A 22,978-nucleotide genomic window follows, 5' to 3' on the forward strand; every position below is an offset into this window, starting at 1 on the left:
ACAAAGAGAAGTGCCACAGCAGGGCTGGTGAGGCTCGGGGCAGGAGAAACCACCCTAGTCAGTCCACAGGCTTCAGAAAGTAGGAACGGGGAGACACTGGAAGAGACTGGAAGAGAGCAGTCACTGAGACACATGGTTTCCAAAGTTCTCCAAACTTCTTACGGTTACACGATTTCTGCATGTCTTAAACTAAAAAACATTTCGGCTGACATTAGACCAGTGTTAACAGCGCCAGCTCTGGGAAAGATCTAGAATGTTCTCTGGGGCTGGGGTGGGTGTGGCCTCACCCAGAGCCCAACCTCAACAGGCCCCAGAGTGGGGCCTTCACACCTGTCCTCAGAAGCAGGGCCTCGGCTCCTCACTGTGTCTCTGTCTACACACGCACTCCAGCTTCCCCAGTGGCTCAGCTGGTAAAGAACCTGTCTGCCAGTGCAGGAGACTCAAGAGACACAGGTTGGATCCCTGGGTCAGGAAGATCCTCTGGAGAAGGAAGTGGCAACTCGCTCCAGTATCCTTGCGGAAAAATCCTGTGGACAGAGGGCCTGGTGGGCTACAATCTATGGTGTCACAAAGAGTCGGACGCAACTGAATACACGCACACACAAATGTATGTGTCGTTATTGTTCTGTGCTTCCCTAGAGTAAAAATGAAAGATCTTTTGTCAATATGTAAACCCTGAAGAGGTATTTATATGACAGCTCGAAAGTCAGACAGATCCACAGAGTTGAAACATTTAAACAAACAGCACCACTTTGTAGAAATTGGTTAGTGAGGGGGAGGTGAAGAGGCCGGTGGATCCCAGGCCAGGACTGGAAACGCCCAAAACATGTTTCAGGGAAATTCGTCTTGGGTTATGCACTCTTTTTCAGACTTCTTAAACTCAACATGAGAACCGTAAGCAAATAAAAGTCCTCATAAACCAGGGAGGTAAATCCTGCTGCCGAGGGCTCCAGGGGGAGGGGAGAGGGAGTGACTCACCCAGAGCTGGGAGCGACGCCCCCCACCAGGCTCCTCCTCCACCCTCTCCTCCTTCCACCCCTCCCTCCCTCCTGGGCTGAAACTCCGGAACGGGAGCAGACACGACTTCTCTCTGCGCGGCCAGCATCACGGTCACTGCAGCCCACCCTGCCCCCAGCCCTTGCTCCATGGTGACACGACGGCCGGTGACATGAGGCTGCCCCGCGCTCTGCTCCCCCTGCTGCTGCAGGCCTGCTGGGCCTCCGCGCAGGACGACACCGTGGCCTCAAGGGCCATCGCCTTCCAAGGTGAGTGGACTTGCCGCATCTGTTGGGCGAGGCCGGCCTGGACCAGACGCATCCGGTGTGAGGTCCAGGGGACCCCGGCCCCTGCCATGATGCTCAAGCACTTAGATGCGGCCCAGCTGGCGGGGGACCCTGGGGAGGAGGATGGGCCTCACCGGGTCTCAGCTCTTGTGCCCCCTGAGTGTCTGTCCTCAGTGGGCACTGCACCCCCTCTGCTTCCATCATCAGCTCCTTCTGATTCCTTCCTTGTGGTCAGAAAGGAAACGGTCACCTGGTCCTACCCACCCTCTCCTGAAGGTCAAGCCCCTCCCTGGTAGTTTTAAATTCAACTTGGAAACACAATGCGAAACATCTCCTTGCTCTTTTAGGAGTGTTGGGGCCTGACTTGGTATAAGGGGGTGACTGGCTGGGGAAGTGGCCAGTGCGGCTGGGGGGGCTCCCCTGGGGAAGGGGGAGCGCAGGGCTGAGCCTCTCCTCCTGTCCCTGGCCCAGACTGCCCTGTGGACCTGTTCTTTGTGCTGGACACCTCCGAGAGTGTGGCCTTGAGGCTGAAGCCCTATGGGGCCCTGGTGGACAAGGTCAAGTCCTTCACCAAGCGCTTCATTGACAACCTGAAGGACAGGTAGGACCTTGTCTTCCTCCTCCCGTCCACCATCCTCTTGGAGGGTGGGGGAGACAGACTGGTGTCTCCCCTGCCACAGCCAGCAGGCAGAGCTGGGCCTCATTGTCCCCATCTGAGAAGAGCAGTGTTGGCCAGGCCACTTGAGTCCCTTCCCCTGGGGCTGTGTGGTTCAGATGGGCTAGAAAGAGACTGAGTTGAGATGGAGCCGGCTGTTTAGCCAGGAGGGCCAAGGGGGACAGTGCTACAGCCTGAGCTCCCCAAACGCAGTGTTGAACAGCTCCCCTCCCCATCCCTGAGCCGGCTTGGGAAGCTGGCCTGAGGCCCTGTGGGTCTTCCTGGTACCTAGAGGGGGCGCCCCTCACCAGCCACCTGGACACTGATGGTTGCCCAAGTAGACGGTCACAGCCCAAGTCCCAGACCCGAGGTCTCAGTGTGCCCCGTGTCCAGTGTCCTGGTCAGAGGGGCCCCAGCCTGGTGTTGGCTATGGGGGCAACATGCTGCATCCATCCATCCATCCACTCACACGTGGGGGAGCCCCTGGCAGTGGGTGTGGCCGAGGACGGGACACGCCTGCAAGGAGGTGGGGCCGGGCCAGGGGGCGGGCTAAGTTCAGAACCAGGTTCCACCCCATCTCCCCCACCTTCACAGGCCACACCCCTCCTCCCATTCTGACCCACTGACCCCCTGACACAGGCTCCCAGCCTCCCACCCACCAGAAAGGCTGCAGGGAAGGAGGACCGTCTGCCCAATGCAGGGCACGGTGGGACCGAAACCCCAGACCTCCTGAAATGCCCGGGTTTATGAAGGCCAGGGAGGGCCCAGGTGTGGACAAGTTTCATAGAGCGAGCAGGGGGCAGCCAGGTGACCCAGAATCCCACTCTGGGGGGCTTTGGCCCCGTATCTCATTCACTCCAATTGTGAACTGGGGGCTCTTCCTGCCTTTGGGGCTGTTGGCGCCCCACAGAGGCCTCTGTCACCCGTCTGCTGATGGGCTGGAGGAGCCTGGCTACCGCCTGAGATCCTCGGCCAAAGTGACCAGGGCAGAGAGAAGAAGCCACTCAAATCCAGGGGTCCTATCCCCTCCCTCCCCCTGTGCCCTGTCACCGGCTCCACTGCTGTCTATGCAGAGTCTGTCCCCCACTCCATGGCCCTGGGATAGGGTCTTGGCTCACGGCTCCTCATCTGAGGCCCTGGAGATCAGGGGACATGGTGGTCACTAGCTGGCTGGGCCCGCCCTCCTGGCCACCACCGTCTCCCCACCATGTGCCCCCCGGCACGGGGACCAGTGTCTCGGGGCTGCTCACGGGGCCACAGGCTCCTCCCTCTCGGTGTGAGAGGAGACTGGCCGTCTGTCCACCGGTGACCCCGCTGAGCAGGGGAGGAGAGCGGGCCGGGGTGTGGGGAGGCCCGCTCACCATCCTGGGCCCTCAGGTACTACCGCTGTGACCGCAACCTGGTGTGGAATGCGGGAGCGCTGCACTATAGCGACGAGGTGGAGATCATCCGTGGGCTCACGCGCATGCCCAGCGGCCGCGACGAGCTTAAGAGCAGCGTGGACGCTGTCAAGTACTTCGGAAAGGGCACCTATACCGACTGCGCCATCAAGAAGGGTCTGGAGGAGCTGCTCGTGGGGTCAGTGCCTGCCGCCCTATGGTGCCCCGCGCCCCGCCCCCCACTGCCGTAGCTCTGCCTGGGGAGTGCCCAGCGCTGCCTGGTCGGTGCCCGCTGGCTGGCGGACTTTGGTGCCTGAGGTCCCCAGAGCAGACCTAGTGCCCGAGGGGGTCATGCTGGTGGCCACCGCCCAGCCTGCCCCCTCACTCTCTACCACTCTGTCCCTCCCTCCAGCTATCCACTGTGTCCTCAACCACTGAAGGCAGAGGGGTCCTGAAATGTGACCCCACATAACTTTATTTTCTGTTTTAATATCCTTTCCTATGTTGCTGTTGAGTTGCTCAGTTGTGTCCCACTCTACGACCCCATGGACTGCAGCCCTGCCTGTCTCCTCTGTCCTTCACCATCTCCTGGAGCTTGCTCAAATTCATGTTCATTGAATCAGTGATGCCCTCCAACCATCTCATCCTCCGTCAACCCCTTCTACTCCTGCCCTCAACCTTTCCCAGGATCAGGGTCTTTTCCAGTGAGTCGGCTCTTCACATTAGGTGGCTAAAATATTGGAGCTTCAGCTTCAACATCAGTCCTTCCAATAAATATTCATGACTGATTTCCTTTAGGATAGACTGGTTTGATCTTGCAGTCCAAGGGACTCTCAAGAGTCTTCTCCAACACCACAGTTCAAAAGTATCAGTTCTTTGGTGCTCACCTTTTTTATGGTTCAACTCTTATCCCTTTCCGTAAGCCCACCTTGTGGCCAGATCAGCACAGAGAAACTGGAAACACTGCTCTGAGAGCCACCCTTGGGTCTGCATCTCCCTCTGGGGTCTCTAGCCCCCTGCCCCTCACCTCCAGCCTCGGGGTCTCAGCGATGTGGTCCCAATGGGCCCCTGGGCTGTGAGGGTCAGCGGTGGCCTGAGGAGGCTGGGCCAGGTGGCTTCACCTCCTCCACACCCTGCAGGGGCTCCCACCTGAAGGAGAACAAGTACCTGGTCGTGGTGACTGACGGGCACCCCCTGGAGGGCTACAAGGAGCCCTGCGGGGGCCTGGAGGATGCTGTGAACGAGGCCAAGCATCTGGGCATCAAAGTCTTCTCCGTGGCCATCACGCCCGACCACCTGGTGCGGCACCCCCCAGGGCCTGCAGTGGAGGGAGGGGGTTCCCAGGGACTACAATGGGAGAGGGGTAAGGACATAGCCTGAGGGACTGGGCTCCAGGGGAGCAGAGGAGGGGAGGGCCCGGCGCTCCCACTGTCACTGACGTTCACCCTCGCTCTGGTTGCATCCACGGCAGGAGCCACGTCTGAGCATCATCGCCACGGACCACACGTACCGGCGCAACTTCACGGCGGCCGACTGGGGGCAGAGCCGCGACGCCGAGGAAGTCATCAGCCAGACCATTGAAACCATCACGGACATGATCGTGAGCGCCGCCTGCAGGCCCACCCCAGCACCCCGCCGAGTCCAGGTGCCAGAAACCCTGTGCCCAGGAATGGAAGCTGATTTGACTTTTCTCTCTCACTTTTCAGAAAAATAATGTGGAGCAAGTGGTAAGCGCTTCCCCCCCCCACCCCACCCCCCGCCCTGGCATCACCAGCGCCTGTTCCTCCACCAGCAGCCTGAGCACGGGCGGCTGGCGTGGCCATGCCCACGCTTCCTAACATGTCCCTCTGTCCTCCTCCCATCCCACAGTGCTGCTCCTTCGAGTGCCAGGTGAGTGTGGCCCTTGCCCACCCCCACCCCTGGGCTGCCCCAATGGTGCCCCCACTGACTTCTTTTTGTGTCTTGCAGCCCGCCAGAGGACCCCCCGGGCCTCGAGGCGACCCTGGGTACGAGGTAAGTGGCCACATCCTGCCGGTGCTTACCTTGATGGAGGGGGGAAGCCTGGGAGAAATACCCTACAGGCTGGCGCCAGGTCTAGGGGTGCAGCTGGACCCCAGGCAGCTGCCCTCAGCCCCACCGCCCACCTGCTGTGCTGAGCAGGTGTCCCAGCCATGGGAGAGGGTCTAGGCGTGGTGACCCCACAGCCAATGTGGTGGCCATGGCTGCCGTGGAGTGGGGGCTGCTGCCCCAGCCTCCTTCCCGTGGTGGACGGCATGGCCTTCCTGGAGTGAGGGTCCCTGTGGCTCTGCTCCTGGAGGTGGGCCTGCCTTGGGATGGATGCACACATGGGCCCGAGGCCGGACTGGAAAACAAAATTCGTGGCTAGTATTCACAACCCGGGAGCTCACTCATGAAATTCTGTATTTCTGGCTTTTCCTGGAAAGTGTCAAGTCCAGTGGCCATGGAGCCATGTGGCCAACTTCCCACAGGGGGCTTCCAGACTGCATCCACCCTGCCCTCCCACCCGCCCCTGGGGGCCCAGCACGGCAGCAAGAACAGGCAGACAGAAAAGAGTCAGGGTTATTTTTGCTGGCGCCAGGCAGCCCCAGGGCTTGGCGGAGTGTATGGCAGAGACCCTGGGCCTGGTCTCACACCCTAGACCATGGGAAAGGTGACTGGAAACCATGTAGATGCTGGAGATGGGATGGAATAGCTTCATAGACTTTTTTTTGTTAGCAAGTAGGGGCTTCCTTTCACCAGCTTTTTAGAAATAAATGGAATCTGCCCTCTGACCATGATCTGCTCTCTGTTCTAGGGAGAAAGAGGGAAGCCGGGGCTCCCAGGAGAGAAAGGAGAAGCTGGAGAGCCTGTGAGTGCCGGGTACCTGACTGAGGGGTTGGGACACTGAGCAGCCAGAGGCCAGGGAGCCAGACTGCAGAAACTTCCAGAAGGATGACTGGTTTCATGAGCACCATGTGGCCTGATCCTCAGAGGACACGGCTCCTGGGGGTGATGAGGACTCGGGGGCACATGGCACAGCTGGCCCTCCAGCACCGCAACCCGGGCAGACCCCCACACCCCTCAGCCGCCCCCCCACAGGCCCACCTGCTCACAGAGGACAGGTGGCAGGGGTCGGCCAGCAGGTGGCCTCTGCTTCAGCCGTGGTGGTCTCCACCCCGGGGGGGGCCCTGTGTCTCTCCCTCCCTGGAGCTCCACTGAGAGCCCCCAGGAGTGGGATTGGGCTTCCACAGCAGGGCGCTTCTTGGACACAGGTCAGTGGTCAGCCTGCCGGGTCTCTCCAGCTGACCAGGCTTGAGTAGGGTGGGGAGTGAGGGGCTGGGTGGGGGTTTCCTGCTCCCAGGGATGTCTAACACTCCCCCCTCCTCTGCCGCAGGGAAGACCTGGGGACCTTGGACCCGTTGGCTACCAGGGCATGAAGGTGGGTCTCTCCTCCCCCATGCGGCCTTGCCCTGGGCCTTAGGGCATCAGGCCTCCGGCACCCCTCACAGCCCCTTCCTCTCCTCTGTTTGCTGTGTAGGGAGAAAAAGGGAGCCGAGGGGAGAAGGTGAGTGACCTGAGGCTGTGGGACGTGTCCCTGGGGCATGGAGTGGCCCCCTACTCTGGACAAGGACAAAGCTGCCCGTTCGTGGCGTGGCGGGGCTGCAATGAGCTGGGGGTGCCTCACCCCACGATGGGGAGACCAAGCCCCTCACCCTCCCTTTCTATCTCCACAGGGCTCCAGGGGACCCAAAGGCTACAAGGTGAGATGCCAGAGGGGCACAGCTGGTGGGGACACTGCCCTGTGGGGGTGCAATCTGACCTTCGTCTGACCTTTGATTTTTTCACTTCTCAGGGCGAGAAGGGAAAGCGTGGCATGGACGGCGTGGATGGCATGAAGGTCACCCTGAGCTCGGGGAGGGTGGAGGCGGGGCACATATTTCGGGGAAGGGATGGTGGGCCAGGCTGGCTATCCTCGAGGAGGTGGGTGTGTAGGGGTCTCATGGGTGGCCACCCTGGGCACCTCTGAGGTAGCATGGAAGGCAGGATTCGCGTTCTGCCTCTGATTAGAATCTGTTGCTGATTCCTGCCAAGCCTCAGGTCCCAGTGGACCCTAAGCTACCCAGCCAAGCATCTTCCACTGGGGGGAACTTTCTTGGGAAATGGTGGATGAGCCAGAGCTGAGAGGCTTGATTCCCCAAACCCACCTTCCTCCTTGCAGGGGGAGACAGGGTACCCTGGCCTGCCAGGCTGCAAGGGCTCACCCGGATTCGATGTAAGTCACTTTCTCTCACCCACATCTTAAGGCTGTAAGCTCTCAGAAGTGAAAATTGCCTCAACCCTCTTGCCAACCATGCAAAGTCACGCATGCCTTGTGGCCTGGGGACCTGCCCTGCTGGCTTGTCCCTCACCGGCAAGTGGCTGCCAGTGGCTGCCGTTTCAGACTATGCTCTGACTCTGCATCCTCTCCCCAGGGTATCCAAGGACCCCCCGGGCCCAAGGGTGATGCAGGTGCCTTCGGACTGAAAGGACAGAAGGTCAGTGACTCGAGCCCACAGAAGGTGGGCCCAGCTGGGGCTTCACGACCCGCCTGGCATTGAGGAGAAATTCCTTCTGGAAGCAGGTTCTCGGCTTTAATGTGGGGACCAGGCCCCACTGCCCTTCCCGGGCTGGCAGGGATGGGCATGGGAACCTCTGCCCGGGAGAGTACTGGGTGCCTAGCCTTGGGCGTGTCCCGCCCCCATTGCACTTCCTGCACCTGCCCGTCAGTCTGAGGCCTCTCTGGGCACCTCGAGACCGTCCCTGCAGCCTGCAGCTCTCCAGTCAACCCAGGATCGACCCGCTCACGTGAAATGTAAACTCAAGAATAAGCAGGGAGATACTCACACTGCAGCGGGCAGAGCAGTGAGGCCTGAGGATTCGCTTTCTGCCTCTAATTCGAATCTGTTGCTGATATTTCTCTGAGTTTTCAGCAACAGGAAGTACTGGAAAAGTTGGAGGAGTAACACGGATTCTGTCCCAAACGCATCCTAGCAACACGGATGTCCTGGAGTGTGGTTGAGGTCTGAGGGTGCCAGCCCCCAGCCTGGCGACCCCAGGCTTCCGCTCCCGAGGGCCTGGCTGGCCCCTGCCATGGGCAGTGTCTGAACCTGGGAAGTGGGTTTGGTGCAGAGATGTGGGTAGCTAGGGTCGTCAGGGACCGCAGCCTGAAGCCTGGGTGAGGGGGCCCAGCGTGGGGCCATGGGCCCCCAGGATAGCCAGGCACGGCCTCCTGAAGGCTGACCCTCAGGTCTTTCCAGGGTGAGCCCGGAGCAGACGGGGAGCCTGGGAGGCCAGGGAACACGGGGCCCCCCGGAGATGAGGTGAGCGTGCACATTTCCCTGATGCAGTGGGGGTGCCCGTACTTGGGAGGGCCGCAGGGTCAGAGGAGACGGTCTGTGCTGTTGTTCTCAGGGTGAGCCTGGAGAGCCCGGTCCCCCGGGAGAGAAGGGAGAAGCCGGCGATGAGGTAGGAGCCTTCCTGCCCGTGACACCCCAGACTCAACGGAGATCCTGCTGCTGATGAACTCATGTCGATTCCTCTTACTCTAGGGAAATGCAGGACCAGACGGAGCCCCCGGAGAGAGGGTGAGCGGGTGCTCTGAGCCTCACCAGTCAGTGGCCGGTGTGACTGGTGTGGCCCACGTGGCCCCAGGTGGACAGGGCAGGGCATGAGACGGAGAGACCACACATCCTGGCATCTGCTGGGGGGACCGCCCCAAGCCCGGGCCTTGGGCTCCTACCCCACACCTCACCGCCTCTGCTCCCTCCACACAGGGCGGCCCTGGGGAAAGAGGACCTCGAGGGACCCCAGGTGCACGGGGCCCAAGAGGAGACCCGGTGAGTCACTGTCCCCAAGCTGGGACCCCCATGCCCTCGGGGGGTGGGGGGGGCAGAGACCGGCCCAGACTGGGATCAGGCCATCAGAATCAAGGACAGGCCACCATGACCCTCTGGCCCTGAGATGTGGGTGACCCACACCCTGGACTCCCATGTCCCAAAGATCCCCCTCTCCTGCCCACTGCCTGTGTGGGACCTTGTCCCCCAGGCCCCGAGCTGCAGAGAAAGGTCAGCAACAGATTCGAATTAGAGGCAGAACGCAAATCCTTAGGCCTCCCTGCTCCGCCCACCACGGCGTCAGCATCGCCCTGCTTGTTCTTGAGTTTACATTTCACAGAAAGGAGTGTGGCCAGTGCCCCCCCAACCCTTGCCTGGGGGAGGTGGGGCGTGGAAATGAGCTGCCTCCAGGCCTCGGCAGGGGTATCGGCCCCTCATCATGGCCCCTTGAAAACACGAGTCCCCTGATGGCCAAGCACGTGCCACGTTGGAGGACAGGGGTGAGAAGGAAGCGAGGCCACGCGCAGCGGATGACAGAAGCTGCCGGGCCTCAGCCAGTGGCCCCCAGGGCAGCCATCCTCCTCCGTCTCCTCCTCAGTGGCTTTTCCTCCCCAGGGTGAAGCTGGACCCCAAGGTGACCAGGGACGAGAAGGCCCCGTCGGTGTCCCCGGTGACCCGGTAGGAAGCCTGGCTGGCGGTGGTGGGGGGAGCAGGGCGTGGTGCTGCCAGATGGGAGCAGCTCACAGATGCAGGGGGAGGTCTCTTCACTGCACACCCAGGTGCTTCCTTGTGGGGGTGTGGCCTGGAGACCTGGGGTGTCTGGGGTTGGGGGATGGCGGCCAGGGGGCTGGTACGGATTGGCAAGGTGGACCAGTGCTCACAGGGGGAGCCCTGTCCCTGGGTGGGCACTGCCAGGACACAACCCTGAGCAAAGACCCCCCCATGCTGCCCCCAACGCTGCCCTCAGAGTGGGGAGGGTGCCCTGGTGTGGCTGGTGCTGGAAGAGATCAGTGAGGGTGGAAGCCGGGAAGTGAGCCATCAAGATCAGTGGGGGCAGGGCTGCCAGCAGCAGAGGCGTGCTAGAGCCTGGGCCCTGGGGACCCCTCCAGCCTGGGGAGACGGGCGAGGTCTCGGAAGACTGAGCCGAGACAGGCACCATACCGGAGATGAACTGTGTAAACCTCCCTCAGGGTTTGGAGCCCCGGGGGTGAGATGCTGGCAGGAAGTTGACTTGGGAGTGTCAGTCCAAGGAACATTCCAGAATTCCTGGGCGTGACCTTCTAGAGGCCATGCTAGGGGAGGGGAAGACAGTGGAGGCCTGAGGAAGCAGTGGGCTGGGCGGGAGGAGCATTCAGGGAATAGGCTGGAAGCTATGAGCGGCTGGATGGGAGAGCTGAGACTACTCCCCCAGGGAGCATCGGGCCCGACGGCTCCCCTCTTGTTACTGGTACTCTCAGCCCATCTTCTCCAGACCCTGACTGGGTCCTGCCACAGGGTTTGGTTCGCAAGTGGAGGGCATGTGGAGTGAGAGAATGCACACGGAGGCGAGGCAGGTTGGGATGGGCTGTCACCACTGAGCAGGCCTTGGCCAGAGGGGCAAGGCAGGAGCCTGGCTGTCGGGTTTGTTGAAGCTGCCACACCACACTGATGGGTGGTCTTGGCCAGGCCATGCTGGGGCTCTGGTGGTGTCCTGGCACTCCTGGTGGCCAGTGGGTCCTGGAAGAGGTCTGCAGAACCCACTCAAGCTCCAGCCCACCCTGGAGAAGCACTGGGAGGAGGGCACACAGCCTGGTGCCAGCCTCATGGGGCAGGCGTGCTGGCAGTTCGGTGGGGAGACAGACCATACGCACGTGAACACGTAGCAAACGGATCAACGTGCGTGGTGAAGATGCACGGCACGGGAGCTGGGTCCTGCGAGCCCCGCACTCCACCCACCACCTCCCGTGGGGCGAGGGCTGCCCGCGGGACCCACAAGCCCCTGAGGGCCCCTGAGATGCAGGGTGCAGCCAGGGCTGGATACCCTTGGCCTGCGATGGGGCCTCTTTCTTGGCGTCCTTGGAAGGGTCTGCTTCCTGCCCCTCATCATTCGCATGGACTGTGTGTAGATTGTCTGCAGTGTTTTGCTTTACAGAAAAATACTGTCAAAAATATCAACATCCATCTGTTGTTCAGTCAGCTCATCTGTCCGTCCGTCCATGTGTTTATCCATCTTTATCTGTCTATCCACCCATCACTTGTGTACATGTGTCCATTCAGTTCAGTTGCTCGGTCATGTCTGACTCTTTGCAACCCCATGGACTACAGCACACCAGGCTTCCCTGTCCATCACCAACTCCCAGAGCTTTCTCAAACTCATGTCCATCTAGTCAGTGATGCCATCCAACCATCTCATCCTCTGTCATACCCTTCTCCTCCTGCCTTCACTCTTTCCCAGTATCAGGGTCTTTTCCAATGAGTCAGCTCTTCGATTCAGGTGGCCAAAGTATTGGAGCTTCATCTTCAGCATCAGTCCTTCCAATGAATATTCAGGACTAATTCCCTTGAGGATGGACTGGTTTGATGTTCTTGCAGTCCAAGGGACTCTTCTCCAACACCACAGTTCCAAAGCATCAATTCTTCAGAGCTCAGCTTTCTTTATAGTCCAGCTCTCACATCCATACATGACTACTGGAAAACCATAGCTTTGACTGGATGGACCTTTGTTGGCAAAGTAATGTTTCTGCTTTTGCATATGCTGTCTAGGTTGGTCATAGCTTTTCTTTCAAAGATCAGGCGTCTTTTAATTTCATGGCTGCAGTCACCATCTGCAGTGATTTTGGAGCCCAAAAGAATAAAGTCTGTCACTGTTTCCATTGTTTCCCCATCTATTTGCTATGATCTTAGTTTTCTGAATGTTGAGCTTTAAGCCAACTTTTTCACTTTCCTCTTTCACTTTCATCAAGAAGCTCTTTAGTTCTTCTTTACTTTCTGCCATAGGGTGGTGTCATCTGCGTATCTGAGGTTATTGATATTTCTCCCGGCAATCTTAATTCCAGCTTGTGCTTCATCCAGCCCGGCATTTTGCATGATGTATTCTGCATAGAAGTTAAATAAGCAGAGTGACAATCTACAGCCTTGATGTTTTGGAACCAGTCTGTTGTTCCATGTCCAGTTCTAACTGTTGCTTCTTGACCTGCATACAGATTTCTCAGGAGGTAGGTCTGAGATGGTCTGGTATTCCCATCTCTTTCAGAATTTTCCACAGTTTATTGTGATCCACACAGTCAAAGGCTTTGTTGCATAGTAAATAAAGCAGAAGTATATGTTTTTCTGGAACCCTCTTGCTTTCTATATGATCCAAAGGATGTTGGCAATTTGATCTCGGGTTCCTCTGCCTTTTCTCAATCCAGCTTGAACATCTGGAAGTTCACAGTTCATGTACTATTGAAGCCTGGCTTGGAGAATTTTGAGCATTACTTTGCTAGCATGTGGGATGAGTGCAGTTGTGCAGTAGTTTAAACATTCCTTGGCATTGCCTTTCTTTGGGATTGGAATGAAAACTGACCTTTTCTAGTCCTGTGGCCACTGCTGAGTTTTCCAAATTTGCTGGCATATTGAGTGCAACACTTGCACAGCATCATCTTCCAGGATTTGAAATACCTCAGCTGGAATTCCATCACCTCCACTAGCTTTGTTGGTAGTTATGCTTCCTAAGGCCCACTTGACTTCGCAGTCCAGGATGTCTGGCTCTAGGTGAGTGATCACACCATCGTGGTCATCTAGGTCATGAAGATCTTTTTTGTATAATTCTTCTGTGTATTCTTGCCACCTCTTCTTAATATCTTCTGCTTCTGTTAGGTCCATAACATTTCTGTCCTCTATTGTACCCATCTTTGCATGAAATGTTCCCTTGGTATCTCTAATTTTCTTGAAGAGATCTCTAGTCTTTCCCATTCTATTGTTTTCCTCTATTTCTTTACACTGATCACTGAGGAAGGCTTTCTTATCTGTCCTTGCTATTCTTTGGAACTCTACATTCAAATGGGTGTATCTTTCCTTTTCTCCTTTGCCTTGAACTTCTCTTCTTTTCTCAGCTATTTGTAAGGCCTCCTCAGACAGCCATTTTGCCTTTTTGCTTTTTTTTACAATGTGTACACATGTGTGTATCTATCCATCTATCCATCTACCCATCTATCTAGTCATCTGTCATATATCCATGGATGTATGTATATCCATCCATCCATCTATCTGCCCACCCACTTGCTCGTCCATGCATCCCGAAGAACTTCCAAGGCAATATCCAGAATGTAAATCCTTGGCAGCAAAATGTCTCAGCCCCAGTGTTGTGTGTGTGAGTTGACATTTGCAGAATAATCCTACCTACCTGCCCGTCTGGCCCCCACTCACACTCCCCCAAGAGTGTAAAACAAGCTGCACACACACCTCTGCCAACATGAGCTGTGATGAGACTCTGGCTCCGCACATTTACTCGTCTCCCGGTTTGACTGTTGGTGTGTTTGTGGGCTGAGTGTGGTCTCTGCTGGGCTGTTCATGCAGGTGATCACTTCCCGCCAGGGTCTGTGTTCCCCGCGGTGGTAGGGGATGGGGGGCTGCCCCCATGGTGCAGACATTGTTCTCATCTGTCCTGAGCTTGTCTGGGATCCCTTGCAGTTGAGGTTGTCCTGCTTGTGCACAAAGATTTACAGATGCACTCACCCCTTTCAGTGTGGTTTTGCTCACCTCTGATTTGTCAGGAGCGTAGACTCCAGCAGTGGAAGAGGGGTGGGCTTGCCCTGCGTGGCTTTTTCAGTGAACAGCCCATGGTCACAATGCACACGAGTGCAGTCTGTCTCAATGATTGAAATACGGTTCCATCAGGTTTAAAGCCCCTCATCTCTACGTGTCTCTTTCTGGAATGACTGTCACCCACCCCTGCTCTTTCCGTGTCCACCCCGTTCCCATAACTGATTCCTGTGGCCTCAGGCTGAGCAGGCCCTGTTGCCAGGCCACCTCCCAGGCCCTGGCCTTCCCTGGACGGTAACTGAGGAGCCGTGAGCGCTCCCGGCCAGTGGCGCTGACACATTCTGCCCAGGTCCTTCCTGTGGCACTGTCGGGAAGCCATTAAACTCTAACGGCACAAAATGCTGGAGGCGGGACCCAGCGTGGGGTCCTGGGTGCATCCCAGCCGTGTTAGTTTTTAGAGTAATTGGTCGCTGCAATAAAAGGAAGCTGCCGAGAGTGTGGGGCAAAGGGAGGCCCCTCCTAGGCCGCAGGAACCCTGGACACTGCTGGGAATGTCTGCCTCCTTCGGGAGGGGGCCCTGTGTCCCCCCAGCCTGTGACCAACTAGGGACGGTGCCCTCTGGACCAGTGGCTCCCAACCCAGGTGGCACTTGGTCACCTGCACGTTCAACTTCCCTGCCCCCAGGTCTTCTGCTTCTGAACTCAGCCCCGCCCTCCTGACCCTGTCGGGGCCCCACAAGCCCCTCCCGACTCCAGACCCAACAGGAGGTCGGCTCGGACACCAGGGTCCATGCAGAAGATCCTGGGAAATATGTTTTCCCAAATCGCAAGAAAAGGCCACTGAGAAACTGAGGATAGGGTCCCATTCTCCTGTTATGCACCCAGCCACCAGGCCTCGCCCACCCCGTGTCCCCCGCAGTGGGCGCCCCCGTCCCCCCGCAGTGGGCGCCCTGCATTCCTCTGAGGTGGGCATCCCCATCCCCCCGCAGTGGGCGCCCCAGGAACTCCACCCAGTTTGGTGTTTCCGTGTCTCAGGTGGTTCCTTGAGTTCCCAGGATGCGCTACTGGGGACCAGGAGGCATCACCACACAGGGCCACTCCCATCCCTTTCCTGTCCCAAGATAGGTCAGGGGTCTGTGGAGTCCATGGGGGGCCAAAAGCCTGGATGGGAAGGCAGACGATGGCCCCCAGGGAGCAGCAGGATGGAGCAGCCAGCAAGGGTGGGGTGTGGGGCCGGGGGCCACTGGGTCAGAAGGGGCCCATCGGGTGTGTCCTCTCTCTGCAGGGCGAGGCTGGCCCCATTGGGCCAAAAGGATACCGAGGCGATGAGGGACCCCCTGGGACCGAGGTGAGTAGCCCTCCCTGACGCTATCCCAGCAGGGACTAGCCTGACCCCTGTCCCCGCCCCCCACCCAGACTTCTTTGGGAGAACCCCCGGGCTCCTACACATAAATGTTTCATTTCACTTCATGGAATGTGTGACTCTGATGACATTTAGAAAATGCAGAAAAATATTAGAAAGAAAGAGAATTGAAATCTAACCCCTCCCCCCCCAGAGAGAAACAGCATCAACAGTTTGACTTATTTTTTTCCTTTTTTTCTTTCTTTGTGTGTTATGCCTTATGAATTTGACTTGAGAAGGTTTTTTGTTGTTTTTCTCATTATGAACTTAGACCTTAACGATTTTTCAACTTTGCTGACATGCTGGTGCTGGCCGTGCCTGTGGTGTGTCTGCTGGCTCCTCCACCCACTGTGGTTGGGCTCTTGGGTGTGAATCCCCCACAGCGACCCCATGGGTCCCTGTCCCTGTTCTGGTCACCTCCTTCTTGGGTCACTCCCTGGGTGGACATGGGGCAGGTGTAGCCTCTAAGGCCCAAAGGTGGCATGGCCTCCAGGATTCCAGGTTTAAAAGCCTGTCTTTGAGTAATCTATATGCTGCATGAAAACATATTAACTTATTTAATTCTCCTCTTTCCTCCAGGAGGCCTCGTGCCTCCGAGCCTGTGTGGCTTGCTACCCAGAGTCCACTTCATTTTCTCCTCCTTAGGGCCCTAAAGGAGCTCCGGGGCCTGCAGGCCCCCCTGGAGACCCCGGGCTGATGGGTGAGAGGGTGAGTGACGCAGGGCAAAGGGTACATCCTGGGTGGGAGATTGCCTGGGGCCCAGAATCTGGAAGCAGCTGGCCTGGGCGAGTCCAGGACTGCAGTGGCTGGACTCCATCTGCTCTCCCAGGGTGAAGACGGCCCCCCCGGGAATGGCACCGAAGGCTTCCCCGGCTTTCCCGTGAGTACCCAGAGTCCTGCCTGACGCCCCCTTAAGCCAGGGGGGCACATGGCTCTCTGGCTGGGGCTGCCCCTCTGGTGTGACTGGTATGACTGATGTGACTTTCCCACTTCCTCCAGGGCTATCCAGGCAGCAGAGGTCCTCCTGGGATAAACGTGAGTACACACCATCTGCTCTGTTGGCCATGGGAGGTGCACACAGGCACACATGCTCATGTAAGCACATTGCTCCTACACCTGAGCAAACACGTGAAGACGCACACAGTCCTGCTCATCGCCAAGGCCCCACCCGTGTCTCTGTCTCCTTAGGCCCTGCTCAGCCCCGGGTGACCCTGCTGGCTGACACTCCCCTCGGGATCTGTTCTCTGCATGGCCCGCCCCAGAGGCCTGCCCCCAGAGCCGCAGCACCCACCCCAACCCTGGGCCGGCTCCCCCTAACTATGTGCTCTCCGTCACCTGCAGGGCACCAAAGGCTACCCTGGCCTCAAGGGGGACGAGGGAGAAGCCGGGGACCCCGGAGAGGACGTGAGTGCAAAGCCCACCACGTTTGGCGACATCCTAAGTCAACCTCAGCCTCGAGGGCCCAGAGCCCACAGACCATAGGGGAACGTGGCTCCGAGGGTGGCTGAGCCTTCTGGGGGTCAAGGGGGTGGTGGCCAGGCTCATAGCAGTTGGTCTGGCCATGTGTTGCAAGCCTACAACACTGCACTGTGTCTTTCCAGAATAATGACATTGCTCCACGAGGCGCCAAAGGAGCAAAGGGCTACCGAGGTCCTGAAGGCCCCCAGGTGAGTCCATGGGTGGGCAGGCGCCCTCCCTGAGGCTGTGGAGTCTGGGGTGGGAACCTGGGAGCAAGGGTCTGGAGATGGGCTCCAGGAGGATTAGGGGGACATGCAGTTTCAGGGTCTGGGGGGCTGAGCACGAAGGGGTGGGAAGAAGGGGAGGCAGGTCTCCAGGAGAGCTGTGACAGGCATGGTAGGGCCTCAGGTGGTACCTGGGTGAGGCTGGGCACCTTGCCCATCAAGGGGGCACCGTTAGACCCGCCGGGACACTCTCCCGTGGTGGAGTGAGCTCCCACTGACCTCCAGGAAGAGACAATCAGACAGTGGTCACCAGGTGGACGACAGTAGCAGGTTCCCCAGCCTTCAAGGTGCGGAAGCCTCGGCTCCCCCTAGGGCTGGGGGACCCTGCATGAAGGGGATCAGCCAAGGGCTCCTGTCAGATCTGCGGCCCAGAAATCAGCATGGCCCCAGTGTCCACCCTGACAATCCTTCTCCCATCCTTTCTCTGACAGGGACCCCCAGGACACGTGGGACCACCAGGGCCAGACGTAAGTATTGTGAATATCCTTGGGGACTGACCACTCTGGCCAAGGCTCCTGTGGGGGTGGGGAGCCTGACGGCAGCAGAGATCACCAGATGGCCACAGGGAGACATGTGGAGGCCATGGGGGACACGTGGAGGCCATGGGGGCCACATGGAGGCCACAGCCAACACAAGGGCCGTGGGGGCATGGGACAGTCACAATGGGGATGTGTGCTGGTCGTAAGGGAACATACAAAGCCATGAGGGGGACACGTGATGGCCACAGTGAGACACCTGTGGCCGCACATCAGAGGCCACATCAGATGTCCATGCCCCGCAGGCAGGGGCCTCACAGGTAGAGCAGAGCACGCCCTGGGAAGGGGGACACCCTGCCCAGCCCAGCCCCTCTGTGGTCCCAGCTGGAGTCCCAGGGGAGGGGGACCTGGAGGGCTGGCCTCACCCCCTGAGCTCTGGGAAGCCTCTCACTCCCCAGGGAGGGCCACAGGAGAACCAATTCTGTCTCCTGGGAGTATCTCTTCCCTCACCCCCAGGAATGCGAGATTTTGGACATCATCATGAAAATGTGCTGTGAGTGTCTCCCCCTTGATACCTACCCTGATGAGAAAGAACGTCCTGCCATATGCTGACTCGGGGGTGCGGGCAGGCAGGAGGGCAGACGTGGGCCCCTCCTGAGAGGAAGTTGGGGGGAGGGGGGAGGGGGGCCTGGCTGGGGGGTTGAGTCTCCATGCCTGGTTCTCCCATGAGAAAGTCAAGAGGGGTGCAGGGGGAGCTGGCTGGGAAGTTAGTCTTGACACCATATGATTACCTCTTTCTTCTCTTCCCAGCTTGCTGTGGTGAGTCTGACTCTTCACCTGGGGGGTGGACTCACCCCCCCTCCCCGGGATTGGCCCTGGGTGCTGGCCTGCCGGTCCTCCCCTGGTCATTCACGCAACCAGGGATGGGGGTACCGGAGTTCTCTCCATGACCCCCAGTCCTTGAGCCCCCACCCCTCTCTGCCCTGCTTTGGAGGGGTCCTGGGAGGGGCTCCAAGGCTTACCGCACCCCTGCCGCCTGCAGAGTGCAAGTGCGGGCCCATCGACATCCTCTTCGTGCTGGACAGCTCCGAGAGCATCGGCCTACAGAACTTCGAGATCGCCAAGGACTTCATTGTCAAGGTCATTGACCGGCTGAGCAAGGACGAGCTGGTCAAGGTGAGGCGGCCTCCTTGGCCTTGTTCGGGGATGAAGTTTCCCAGGGAGGCAGGGGTCTGTCCTGACACCAGAGTGGAAGGGCTGGGTGCTGGGGGCCGCAAGAGAGATGCCTTGTTTCTCAAAAGCCAAAGCCTCCAGCCCAGCAGAGAACAAGAGCACCTGGGGGTCTGGGGGCCAGTCCAACCCGGGATGGGAGTGGGTGGAGGCGCAACCTGAGCAGGGAGATGCACCAGCACCCCGGGGATCCCTGGGGGCGCTCCTCATGGCGGCGGCTCTCTCTTGAGCAGTTTGAGCCTGGGCAGTCGCATGCGGGCGTGGTGCAGTACAGCCACAACCAGATGCAGGAGCACGTGGACCTGAGGGACCCCAACATCAGGAGTGCCCAGGACCTCAAGGAGTGAGTGTGGCTGCTTGGCGCCTGCACACGCATCATAGCCCAAGGCCCCCTTGGGCCCTGACCCCTGACCCTGGCCCTGATCTGGCCCTGACCTTGACCCCTGGCCCCCTGACTCCTGGTTCCCACCCTAATGGTACTGTGGCCCTGCAGGGCCATCAAGAAGCTGCAGTGGATGGGCGGCGGCACCTTCACGGGCGAGGCCCTGCAGTACACCCGGAGCCGGCTGCTGCCACCCACCCCGAACAACCGCATTGCCCTGGTCATCACTGACGGCCGCTCGGACACCCAGAGGGACACCACCCCACTCAGCGTGCTCTGCGGCCCTGACATCCAGGTGGGGCGGCCTCCATACCACACTGTCACCCTCACGCCCAAGGGCTCAGGGGACTGCCCCCACCAAGGGCCACACCAACACTGTCCCTCTCCCCAGGTGGTCTCCGTGGGCATCAAGGATGTCTTTGGCTTGGCCGCGGGCTCCGACCAGCTCAACGTCATCTCCTGCCAAGGCCTGGCACCCCAGGGACGGCCGGGCATCTCACTGGTCAAGGAAAACTATGCCGAGCTTCTGGACGATGGCTTCCTGAAGAATATCACCGCCCAGATCTGCATAGGTGAGCATGGCAGGTGGGCCCTGTGGCTCTGCTCTCCGCTCTCCGCTTGCTGTGACCTCTGGCTGCGGCAGCAGATGCCCATGGCCAGCAGCGTGTCCACTCCCCACTGAGCTGCTCCCTGTTCTTACAGGCTGTGGCCTGACTCCCTTGTGGCTCGGCATCCACACAGGTGTTCCCCGGGTGTGGGCTGCACCGGGGCCTCCCACTGCACACGTGTGCCCTGGGGTCTGAGGTTTGGTGCACCCAAATGTGTGGGCAGTGGTGGGCCTTGGAGCCTGAGACCCCTCAGAGGCTCCCACGTAAGGGGCACACTTGTCACGTCCCTCTGGGCTTGGCCCAGGATCAGAGCTGAGTCCACACTGCAGCTGCTGGTCAGCAACTAGAGAATGCTTCAGGCTCAGACTCAGGGCCCGACTGGCACAGTGGAGTCCATGTTATCTGGGGCCTGTGGCATGGGGCCTGTGCTGTAGCGCACCCTTCCTCTGCCCTGAGCTTGGTTTCCCTGCTCTTGGAAGGGCTGGTGCCTGGAGGACCCTTCTGTCACTCAAAGGCCCCCTCTGGAATAAGGGACACCCCTCCTGTTGGGTGGAGACAGTGGTGGCCGTGCCTCCACCCCAGAAGTGCCAGGCGTCCTCTTTCTGGGGAGTTACAGGAGGAACAGCAGTCCTTGTGATCGCTGGGTCATGCTGTGGGGTTTTCTCTTTTACAGACAAGAAATGTCCAGATTACACCTGCCCAAGTGAGTACTGGGGGGTGGGTGGGGCGCTCACGGGGGCGCTGGGTAAGAAGGGTCTGGAGGCCGTAGGGAGCGGGGCAGGCCCCAGGGCCTGCGGTGCACGCTCACAGCTGCTCCGCCCGCAGTCATCTTCTCCTCCCCGGCCGACATCACCATCCTCCTGGACGGCTCCGCCAGCGTGGGCAGCCACAACTTTGACATCACCAAACGCTTTGCCAAGCGGCTGGCAGAGCGCTTCCTGACAGCGAGCCGGACAGACCCGGGCCAGGACGTGCGCGTGGCGGTGGTGCAGTACAGTGGCACGGGGCAGCAGCGGCCGGAGCGCGCGGCCCTGCAGTTCCTGCAGAACTACACGGTGCTGGCCAACACCGTGGACTCCATGGACTTCTTCAATGATGCCACCGACGTCATAGACGCCCTGGGCTACGTGACCCGCTTCTACCGCGAGGCCTCATCCACCGCCGCCAAGAAGAGGCTGCTGCTCTTCTCGGATGGCAACTCGCAGGGTGCCACGCCAGCCACCATTGAGAAGGCGGTGCAGGAGGCCCAGCGGGCGGGCCTGGAGATCTTCGCGGTGGTGGTGGGCCGCCAGGTGAACGAGCCCCACGTGCGTGTCCTGGTCACCGGCAAGGCGGCTGAGTATGACGTGGTCTTCGGCGAGCGCCACCTGTTCCGCGTGCCCAGCTACCAGGCGCTGCTGCGGGGTGTCTTCTACCAGACGGTATCCAGGAAGGTGGCGCTGGACTAGTGGCCTGGCCCCTGCCACCGAGACAGATGCAAGAGGGGACCCAATGTTCCTGACCAACCCGACTAGCTAGGATTTTTTAAAGGGAAAGCTTGAAAAGCCGTGATTCGATGCTCTATGCTTTGCCCACCCCCCTAGAGCAGAGTGTCGGTGCTGGGGATCTGCCGGCCCCCTTCTGCTGCCTGCCTGAACCTGCACCCAAAGTGCCCTCCTCTTGCTGCCTGTCCACGTCCCCTCATCCCAGTCAGAGCCCTGGCACCTGGTTCTCTGTCCTTTCTGGGGTCAGCTGTCACGGCCTTCCCTCCCCACCACCCCCCTGCCACCACCACCCAGAGCTTGACTTCCCTCTGATCCTAGAGTCCTTCAGGAAACTCTCGCTCACCCCAAAGTCAGGTCTCCCAGGGAACTCGCACAGGAGCGTGATCCCTAGTGAGCTGAACCCCCTGACGAGGCTCTTGTCACTCACGCCTGCCAGCAGAAACCACGACTCCTCCTTGATGGCAAAGCCCAGACCGCAAACCCCAGAGCGAAGGTGCTATCCTGCCCCACCCCACCCCAGGGCCGGAGGCCTGGCCGCAGCCCCTGGGGCTCAGTGAGGCGTTTCATCAGAAACAAGCCGAAGCCCTTTTTCCTCAAGGAAGTGATTGATTCTACATTTCATTGAAGATTTTCTTGGTTCTTTAGTTTTACTTTTACTTCTTTCTGTGTTTTTTCTCAACCGTGTTCACGTGGGCAACTTTTCCAAATAAAGGTTTTCATTCTCCTTTCCGTGGTCATTGTTCCGAGGAGTTAAACACACAATTGTGCTTGCCCTTTGCAGCGACAGGAGGACTCAGAGGGGCTGAGGCGTCTAAGGGCCTGAGAGGTGCCTCCACCGCCAGGCGCCATCCATCCACATCCCTCTTCCAGGTCTGGAGGAAAATCGGGAGCTTGAAGGCCGTCCCCTGTACTTGGGGAGGAGCTGGGAGAACAAGCCTGACACCCTGACTGTAGAATTGGAAGCAGTGGGGGCTGCTGGGAGATAAGTCCCCCCAGATGGCCAGCATTCCAGCCCCAAAACCACCCCAGGATGTCTGCAGGGGCTGGGCAATCCAGCCTGGATTCAGAGCAGACTGCAGAGAGGCCCCACCCCCGACCCTGCAGCCCCTACCCCTGTCTTCAGGAGAAGCCCCCCATCTGAGGAAGGGTTAAGGCAGGTAGAGGGCTGTGGGGGGAGGAAAGGGGAGAGGTGTGGCGTGGGCTACAGCTGAAGAAAGAGGATGGAGTTTGGGCAGGAGTCGCCCAGGGGCCTCCACATGGGCATGGCGGGAGTGAGGAAGGGACCCTGGAGAGCATGCTCGGGCGGGACCCCTGGGGGTGATGGCGCCCCCCCCAACACCACACAAGATGGGCCATGAGAGCAGAGCACCAGGCAATGGGGGTCCTGACTCTGGGGGAGCAGCACCCCTGTGGAACGGGGGAGGTCAGGGATCTCCCAGGGGCTCGACCCTGACCAATGCCACACTCAGCTCCGTGGGAACCTGACTGCTGCTGGCGGTAAGGGTCCACCGCTCACTGTCACCAGGAGGAGCCCTGGTTTGAGGGGTGACCTGCTCGACCCCCCCAGTGGTGTGACCATGAGCTGGTCACCTTCACCTCAGTGTACTCAGCCATAGTTGGGCTCATAACTCGGACGCACACGCCCAAGGGGCAAACAGCGTGTGCTTCTCTGTTTGGGGTCCAGGCAGCTGGAGGCTCTGCGTGTGGCCACAGCAGGGAGGCCAGAGGACTTACAGGAAAGGG

At 59.3% G+C, this 22,978-nt stretch overlaps 1 protein-coding gene across 2 annotated transcripts; it reads left to right on the plus strand.

Moving 5' to 3' along the window:
* The first annotated feature begins 1,034 nt into the window (after positions 1–1,034).
* COL6A1 (collagen type VI alpha 1 chain) lies at positions 1,035–21,959 on the plus strand. Of its 2 annotated transcripts, NM_001290868.1 has the most exon segments (35): positions 1,139–1,265; positions 1,755–1,884; positions 3,316–3,516; positions 4,457–4,616; positions 4,789–4,917; positions 5,024–5,044; positions 5,187–5,207; positions 5,286–5,330; positions 6,133–6,186; positions 6,712–6,756; positions 6,856–6,882; positions 7,052–7,078; positions 7,171–7,215; positions 7,537–7,590; positions 7,790–7,852; positions 8,615–8,677; positions 8,769–8,822; positions 8,906–8,941; positions 9,131–9,193; positions 9,806–9,868; positions 15,197–15,259; positions 15,959–16,021; positions 16,143–16,193; positions 16,313–16,348; positions 16,655–16,717; positions 16,915–16,980; positions 17,487–17,522; positions 18,048–18,084; positions 18,342–18,350; positions 18,574–18,707; positions 18,995–19,104; positions 19,255–19,438; positions 19,535–19,715; positions 20,425–20,454; positions 20,577–21,238. In NM_001290868.1, coding segments are annotated over 35 exon segments (3,084 nt in total). In that variant the 5' UTR covers positions 1,139–1,168; the 3' UTR covers positions 21,200–21,238.
* The last annotated feature ends 1,019 nt before the right edge of the window (positions 21,960–22,978 follow it).

Source organism: Bubalus bubalis, chromosome 1 (assembly GCF_019923935.1).
Source record: "Bubalus bubalis isolate 160015118507 breed Murrah chromosome 1, NDDB_SH_1, whole genome shotgun sequence".
Taxonomy (NCBI): Eukaryota; Metazoa; Chordata; class Mammalia; order Artiodactyla; family Bovidae; genus Bubalus; species Bubalus bubalis.